At 42.6% G+C, this 9,433-nt stretch overlaps 1 protein-coding gene across 1 annotated transcript; it reads left to right on the forward strand.

Moving 5' to 3' along the window:
* Window positions 1-909: 909 nt before the first annotated feature.
* Window positions 910-1,678, forward strand: LOC147420660 (uncharacterized). The gene is made up of 3 exons (XM_086504569.1): window positions 910-964; window positions 1,050-1,166; window positions 1,404-1,678. The coding sequence occupies exons 1-3, from the start codon at window positions 910-912 to the stop codon at window positions 1,676-1,678; spliced, it is 447 nt and encodes a 148-aa protein (XP_086360695.1).
* Window positions 1,679-9,433: the final 7,755 nt, after the last annotated feature.

Genomic DNA, 9,433 nt, shown 5'->3' on the forward strand with positions numbered 1-9,433 from the left:
ACTTTTCGATGGTCTCTTTGGGATTTATATGTATTGTCTCCAACTATATTTGGTATTGCTTCTAGCTAGCTTTGGTATGTTTACTTTGTCTTGGAAGTGCCTGGGTACTTAGACATCTAGGATGGTACTGCCTTGGTGCTTCCCTAGTATAGTACCAAATCTACCTTTGACTAGAAGATGCCTTTGTATGTTCTTGATCTTTTTGGTGCCTATAGTATCCTTGGACTCTTAGGTACAATTTTTGGTAGTTTTTGTAGGTAGGTTTGGTTCTTTGCTTTGTTTTGGTATTGCCTTGGACCTTATCATTGTAGGATTGGACTGCCTTGGTACTTCCTTGGCATAGTGTCAATCATTTAGTCTTGGTACCTTTTTATTGGGTGTTTTTTGACTCCTACCTGCTACTATTTTTGGTACTATCTCTAGCTACTTATGGTACTAGTGTGTAGCTACTACCTTGGTACTTTGCTTGGTAGTCTTAGTGGCTCTAAATCTAGGTAGAAATTCCAAATCAACATGGGTATTGCTAGTGCAATGATTGATATTTTGTGTGCAATGTATAGTGCATGGCGTGTTCTGTGAGATCAATTACTTTCTTTTGTGTTGTAACAGATCCAACATGACAAGCTGGAGGCCTCCTGCAAGGAGGGACAGGTCCATTTCCAATCTGTGAATGGGATGCTCAAGGAAGTGAAGGAGGGAAAGAGGTTCACCCTCTTCCCCAGGCCACCCTTCATAGATATTGACAAAACAATCCATGTGTTTGGCACGTGTGCTGCTGCATACGGGGAGTATCCAGAGGCGGCGTATGTTGTGGGCAGCTTCATGTTAGAGTATAGGCATCAATACCATCCTCTCTGCTTCAATTCAGTTTTGAACACTAGTGGCATATGTGTGAAAGAGGGGTGTGTCATGGAAATTCTTGCAGTGGAAAAATTGTATATCAGTGGGCATTATACTGTAAAGGGTAAGTTGGAACTATTTTCAATACATTGAGATTTTCTACTTTTGGATTACAATCTTGATTGAGTGAGTCATTTGTGATTGTGCAGATGAGGAAGATGTGACACCTGCAAGCCAAGATGTGCAAGGAACATACACGATGGGTGTGAATAATGGTGGGCATGGACCAACAAAGGCTTTTGTTGAGGATATAGAGGACCTTGCTAGTATGGAATGAGTTCAAGATGTCCTCGTGGAGTTGGAATCTGGTGGGAGAAGGAGAAAGTGGAGGGATAGGATGTGTACACAATGGGTGAAAGTCAAGGGGTGGATACTTGTTGAGGCCTCTTCAAGGGACGTTAACAAGCCACAAAATGAGAAAACCAATTTTGATGAAGAGGGTGCAATTGCCGAGGTGCTGCTAACTGTAGCTGAGGCCGTGGCAAGACAGGGTGTTGATGAAGAGAATGGCGAGGGAGCGGCCGATGGTGTTAAGAAAGAGAACAATAGTGAGGATGGTGCTAAAGGTGGGACTGCTGATAAAGATGTAAATAAGGAAAAATTTCAGGATAAGGTGACTGATCCAATTAATGTGGACATGGATTCTACTGATATAGAGAAGGTGGCCAACGCGATGCCAACATCCCCAAGTGATTTCACCTTGTTGGACTTGTTGTTTATAGTAGGAAGAAAGCGAGTCTGTGGAAATGCCAGCAAGTCCCATGCTTGCAAACTTTAGCCTATGCCTACCCTTGTAATTGGCAGTCTTTGTCTTGATGGAGTGCACTAAGATTATATTTTGGTCTCCATGTATTACCATATGTATTAAGTATAGGTTACATTTTCCTTCTTATATTGTGCTCTCTTGTGGCAGACTTTGATCTTTGAATTGACCGTGTAAGTAAGTTGTTGTAGGATATTCATGTTGGAATTAGGGTTGCAGAGAAATTCACACAGCTTGGAGAAGATGGGCGTATATACAATGTACGGGGGGAAAAACCTCCTAAAGAGGGAAAAAATACCCCGGCAGTCCTAATGTGTTCACACACACCATTACCACATGTATATGGTAACAAATCCCCCCTGGAGTGATGCGGTGAACGAGAGCTGGCACATGAGTAAAGGGAAGTGCCATGCCCTGAGGACATGATCAGTCCACAAAGGGGAGTAAGCCCAAAGATTTGCGGAAAGCTTCAATCTTCTCACGAGACAATGCCTTTGTGAAAAGATCTGCAAGGTTGTCCTCTGTTGGCACATAAGCCAAGCTGATCTCTCGTGCTGAGAGCCTCTCCCTGACATAGTGGTAATGCACCTCAATGTGCTTTGTGCAAGCATGAAAAAATGGGTTCCTCGCAACTGCCAATGCGCTCTGATTGTCAGTGTAGATAGTGTTGGCAGTGTCCTGTCCAACACCCAAATCAGCCATAAGGCGTCTGAGCCATAGACACTAGCTGTGAAGACTGCCCTGTACTCAGCCTCACAACTCGAAGTGGCCACAGTAGGTTGCTTCTTGCTCAACCATGATATACATGAACAGTCAAGCACGAAACAAAAACCACTTGTGGACACTCGCGTGTCAAAACAACCAGCCCAATCTGAGTCCGAAAAAGCATTTAAGTCTGGCGGCAATGATCCCCCCTTGGGATAAAACAAGCCAAGATGTAAAGTGCCACTAAGGTAGCAGAAAATCCTCTTGACAGCCTGCCAATGCTTAGACCCTGGGCTATGCATAAATTTATTGACCTGTGAGACTGCAAACTGAATATCCGGCCTCGTGTTGCATACATAAATGAGGGAGCCAACAGCAGTTTGGTAAAGAGTGACATCAGCAGGATCGCCAGCATCATATAGACTCAACTTCAAACCTGTTTCCATGGGAGTGGAAATAGGTTTGCAATCCTCAAGTCCAAACTTACATAGCAATGTTTCTATGTAGCTTTTCTGACACAAAGCAATACCACCATCACACTGCTTAAACTGTATACCCAAGTAATGATGCAACAGCCCCAAATCTTTCATCTCGAAAGTAGCATTCAAATCAGCCTTAAATTCAGCAATATGTCTCTCATTTGGTCCAGTGATCAGCAAATCATTGACATAAAGAACCACAATGAGAAGTACATCATCCTCACGCTTTACATACAATGTGCTTTCTGTTGGACTGTTACGAAAGCCTCGTTTCACCAAATGAGTGTCAGCTTTCTCATACCAAGCACGAGGAGTTTCCTTCAACCCATACAAAGCCTTCTTACATATGCACACTTTGTCCTCTTGTCCTTTTATGACAAAACCGCGAGGCTGCTTTACATAAAATTCCTCAAATATGTCACCATTCAAGAAAGCACTAACAATGTCTGATTGATGTACATCCCAACCAAAATGAGCTGCCAATGCACATAGAAAACGCACAGTAGTCATACGACAAGTGGGAGCAAAAGTCTCTTCATAACCTATGCCTTTTTTTTGTGCATAACCCTTTGCAACAAGTCGAGCCTTATGGTGATCAATCTCACCATCCGGCTTGCGTTTCAACTTGTAAACCCACTTCGTACCAATGGCCTTTTTGCCAGGAGGCAAATCACATAAAGTCCATGTGTCATTTTCTATGAGTGCATCATATTTTGATTGCATGGCAGCCATCCAATTTTTTGAATTCTGTGCTTCATCAAAAGACAGAGGCTCCTCAACATCATGTAAGCTAGACACAGCCAAAGCATAACAATCTGCTGCATAAGATGCATGGCGAGAGCCTGAACGAGTACGACTAGACAAAGGTGCATCCAATTTACTGTCATGCAAAGTGTGCACCAGCCATTTTGGCATACCTCTAGCCTGCTCATTTTCAACCCTTTCCTCATCAAGTACATCATGTACATCTGCATCAGAAATAGGCTGATCTAAAACATTTTAAGAAACCCCCATAGGCTGTACATTTGCCTCATTGGAACTTACATTCGTATTTCCACCACTGAAAAGAGGCAACAAAGTGTCATAAATGTCCTGTGAGCTTACATTATTGTCCCTAGTACATGACAACAAGGGTTGAATAGAATCTTCCACAAACACTACATCTCGAGAAACCAGAATACGTTTTGTTTGCGGATGATACAACCTGTAACCTTTGCTTTCAGCACTATAACCAAAAAAATACATTTGACAGCCTTATCATCCAATTTTCTGCGCTGCACTTGTGGCACCAAAGCATATGCCAAACATCCAAAAACACGCATGTGCTCAATAGAAGGCTTTCTATCATGCCATGCTTCATATGGAGTAATAGACTGCAAAGCTTTCGTAGGACACCTGTTAAGTATATAAGTGGCACACATGATGGCCTCAAGCCAAAAAGAATGCGGCAAAGCTTGACTTTTGACCATACATCGTGCCATTTCCATCAGTGACCTGTTTTTTCTCTCAGCAACACCATTTTGTTGAGGTGTATAAGGCACTGTACATTGGTGTTTTATCCCACGACTAGCCAGAAATGCATTAAATTCATGAGACATATAGTCCCCCCCTCGATCGGAACGAAGGGTGCCCATAGTACATTTCGAGACATTTTCAACCATAGCCAGAAATTGTTTGAGGCACATAAAAACTTCGGACTTCGCTTTAAGCGGAAATACCCATGCATGCCTGGAGTAATCATCAATGAAAGTCACGAAGTACAGGTAATTGCCCAAGGACGGAGTTTGCATGGGCCCACAAACATCACTATGCACAAGCTGCAACCTGCATGTGGCCCTAACTGAACCATCCTTTGGAAACTTAGAACGCTGCATTTTACCCAGAATACAGCCTTCACAAACATGTTTGACAAGTGCCTCAAGAGGCGGCAAAGAAGCAACCATATCAGATTTTTGCAAACGCAGCAAACTGGCAAAATTCAGATGACCAAAACGTGCATGCCAAAGTTTTGCATCTGAAATAGCCCTTGAATCTGCAACAACATTTGCAAAATTATGTCCAGACTTGTCATACAAAGTGAGCTTATACAAACCATGCCACAAAAGCCCAGATGCAACAATTTCATCACCAAAACTGAGATCATGAATTGTACATCTGTCATCCACAAATTTGACTACAAGTCCAAGTCTAGTAAGTGCGGATACAGGCAAGAGATTCTTCTTGATCCCAGGTACGTAAAGTGCATCAACAAGTGTGAAGGAGCTGCCATTAGCAGCAGTGAGCACAATCTTTCCAACTCCCTGAATTGGATAAGAGGCGTTGTTGGCACAAGTGACTGAATTCCCACGAGAGACAGACTCGAGAGAGGTAAAAAATTCACGATGTGAGGTAATGTGCTTTGTAGCACCACTATCAAAATACCACACATGTGAATCTGCAGCAAACAAGCATGCATCATGGACAACAGGATTGTAAGTACACTCTGCGCTAAAAGCCCATTCTGCATCAACATCAGCAACACAGTCTCCTTTCACAGAAGACTCAACAATGGCTGCATTTGTAGTGGAACCATCATTTGCAGTGGAACCACCCTCTTTCTTCTTAGCCTCTTTGGCCTTCAACTTAGGACATGACTTGATCAAGTGATCATTAGCTTTATAATAATGGCAACGCATCTTCTTTTTGCCCTTATCACTAGAATTGCCACACGAAGTGCTGCCAACAGAAGCATTAGGAACATAATTTTTTCCACTCGCAGCAGAACCATAAGAAGTGGCTGCATTGGTGTTACCACCCTTTCTTTGAGAAGCAATAAAAGCATGTTCAACTGCATGCTGCCTAGTCCTGTTTTTTCTGGAAAGTGACTCTTGCAACAGCAATGTGCATAATGCATCAAACTTGACAACTTCAGGATTTCCTTGGGTCATAAGTCTCCAAGTACTAGCAAATGTCTAGTAGGAATCTGGTAAGGCATCAAGAACAGTCTGCACTAGGGAACTGTCTGAAATGACTTCACCTACAGAAATGAGTTGCTCATTGATATCCTTGACACTAGCAAGGAAAGTTTCCATATCATCTTCCTCATGCATAATCTTCAACTCCAGCTCTTTACGCAGCAAAGCAATTTTTGCCTCATTGCAGCTTGCATAAAGACCTGCTAGAATTTCCCAAGACTGTTTTGCAGATTTTGCTGAACGGATGTGAGGAACAATGGTGCGCTTCACAGACAACGCAATTAATGCATGAGCCTGCGCATTCTTAACATCCCAACGAGCTTGTTCTATCGTAGGCAAAACAACTCTAACAGTTGCCATCCTTGCAGCAAGACCTGCAACATCCTCAACATCGCCTACATCCTCAGAACCAGGATGTACATCAATGCCCTGCACAATGTTCCAGACACCCTTTGACACAAGAACATGTTGCATCATATAAGCCCACATAGGGTAGTTGTCCCCATCCAACCTGTCCTCAGCAGCAAACATCTTGAACACATCCGTGTTGTTATTGTCAGCCATGGTAAATGCTGCACCTGATGTGAAAACTGCCCGAAAATAGGAGAAATGGAGCGGGAAGAACCTATGCTATATAGGCAAACCGTAGAAGACTATAAGACACCTGTTATGCAGAAAACGACACTGACATAAATTCTGCACAAAATGAAAAAATAGCCTATGCAGTACTGTCTGTAGTGGAAACGGAGGCCAAAATGAGCCCAAATCAAAATTCTGAGCAGACCCAGCTCTTTGAGCTATCCCAAAATATTTGTCAGCCTGCGAAAGCTCGCCAAAGCTCACTGAAATCGGAGAAAGTGAGCAGGCGTGTGCTGGAGCAGCTGGCGACTAAACTCGGGAGGACGTGACCTACTCTGATACCAACTGTTGGAATTAGGGTTGCAGAGAAATGAACACAGCTTGGAGAAGATGAGGGACGCTCAAGGCACACAATAGAGAGTATGTAACTTAGTGTGAATTGGAAAGATAGATAGCCCTAGAGTGATGGGCGTATATACAATGCACGGGGGAAAAAACCTCCTAAAGAGGGAAAAAATGCCCCGGCAGTCCTAATGTGTTCACACACATCACTACCACATGTATATGGTAACAATTCATTGTGTGCTAATTGACTCAAAATATTATGGGCACTATAGAAAGTGATCCATGGCGGCTAAAGGAAAAATTAGTCTGACACAGAGTTGCCAAAAGATGTTATGGCTATAGGTAGGTGGCTGATTGTATTTGATGTGAATTGTATACTCTTAAAGAGCTACAACCAACCACAATCAAAGATGCAAATTTTGCACCTCCCAGCGAAGGTGAGACCATTTGTATATGGTCTGGGTCAAGAGTTATGGTGTGCGGTCAGGCCGTATGTACAGGATGTGCTTGTAAAGTTACCGAGGCAAGCATATATTATGATATGGTCTTGGTGTAGAAGAAATAAGCTAATGCACTTTTTGGCAACATGCTTGCCATAATACCGTGTAAACGAGTGATCAAAGATATGCGTCTAAACCTCTTGTTGCCTCATGTTGATTACCATTGTGTACTGTCATTAATTCTGCTTTAACTTTCCCATACTCTTACAAATGTGTTCATCCAAGAAGAATGTGAGATGTGGCCACCCAACATCCTTGATGTCCTGTGTGTGCCATGAGATGTGGTGATAAGACTATCTTCTTGAAGCTTTTGAGGAGATCAGTGTGGGCAAAACACCCATCGTATAATGCCAGCACTACCATACTTGTAGATGATTGTAGATATAAGTCACTTAGAAATGACTATGAAAACTGTCTGGCCATTCAGTCATATGAGCCTTCTTACCTTGATTCCTACTATCCCTTGTATTTCATAGACTTGGTCAAGCCCTAAGGGTTGGATTTTTTCTCCCTACCCAACAATATATATCCATCAACACCCCGTCTTTGATGTAGAAGACGACGCTAGCCTCTTGTTGCTAACTATTTCATTCAGCAAGAGGGATACGCTTACTGCATTGACACATCATGTGCAAACCTATCAATTGATGATACCTAGCAACAAAGTAAAAAGGTCATCTAACCTTGAATTGCGATGCTGCACCATCTGACCACACCCAATGATATTGCAAACGGTGACCTTGATATTTCAGCCACCTATCATGAAGCATAAAGCAATGCTACACAAACAAAGTATCATGCTGCTTATCATCAGATATGTAGAATGCAGTGTCTTTTGTATGGTACCTCTCAAATTTTTAAAAGATTGAATAAGCACAAGGATTGTTACTTGTGTTTACCACCAATGCATTGATTGTATTTCATTTTGTACTTTGAATGATAAATTCCCCGCAAAGTCAATTACAAATACAACAACATATTAGGAAATCTAAGCATGCTTTCTTTAAACTGTTGTGCCTACCGCGCCGCCAAAAGATGCAATTGTGCTTGATGAAATATTTTAGGTGCTTTGCAAAAAGTCCATGTAAAGAAGCACCTGACATGAACCAAGCCCTTTCTTTTCTTTTCATATCCACGTCAGCTACATGTCCACTGCCAACGTCCATGAACACCTTGACAGACACCTCCTTGCTATTGTTGGAAATCTCATCTGGATTGAAGAGAAACATGGTTACACCACATTGAGAACATTCCCTAACCAAGAATTTCTTTGCGTGGAACTCGCTGTCAATTGGCTTTGGACACAAAATGGACTCCCACAAACTGCTTGTGTGATGCCATACTACCTGGTTTGCAGAGCATTGATTTGCATCATTATTGCTACAACACACGGAGCATCCACATGTATGAGCTTTTCCATGATTCCCAAACTTATTTCGGCTTTTGGGTCTCTCATGTGTCCGACCTTTTGGTCTCGAGACCTGATCTTGCTTATGCGGTTGGTGCATTTGCAGTAGGAGTTGTCAGTTGTGCGATGACTGACACTACATTGTGCATTGTGGAGCCATGCAAGTCGTCACTCGATACCTACATCAGGAGAATCATTGTAGCTCTAGCCCTAGTGGTATGCATGTTGCATCTACACTAGAGCGTGCTTGGAGTGAGTCAATGGGCATAAGTTGAGAATCATCTTCTCTCACCTCTTGTATGTACTAGTTGTAGGCTAGTCTTCTCGCCACTTATCAGCACACAGCCTTTAGTGGGAGAATGTTAGGTAAAGGTGGTGTGCCTCACGGTGCTTTGCCAATGTCCTCCGGCTAGTGTCCGACCGCCCACATTTATCTCCTTATTCTTTTTATATACAAAGAATAAGGAGCTCTCACACATTCTCACATTGTGCTCATATAGTGAGAATTGGGAGCTCCACTCACATCTTGTGTACTCTCTCTCTCCCCCCTTCTCACTCTCCACACACGCACCGCATTTGCGCACACACACGCTTACTCCAACAAACACTCACGTAAGCTAAGGCTTACAAGATAAAGCATGGATTCTATTCATGGAGTCTAATATGGGTTACATTGGGTAACTACATAGATCTCATAAACATGTATTTAATGCAAGAAAATAGTGTATGTTCTACCTCCAAACTATGAAATTTGGGGTAGTTTCTAGATACTTTACAAATGTAGGTCATTACTTCTTATT

Source organism: Adiantum capillus-veneris, chromosome 28 (genome assembly GCF_014529385.1).
Source record: "Adiantum capillus-veneris isolate H3 chromosome 28, ASM1452938v2, whole genome shotgun sequence".
In the NCBI taxonomy this organism is placed as follows: domain Eukaryota; kingdom Viridiplantae; phylum Streptophyta; class Polypodiopsida; order Polypodiales; family Pteridaceae; genus Adiantum; species Adiantum capillus-veneris.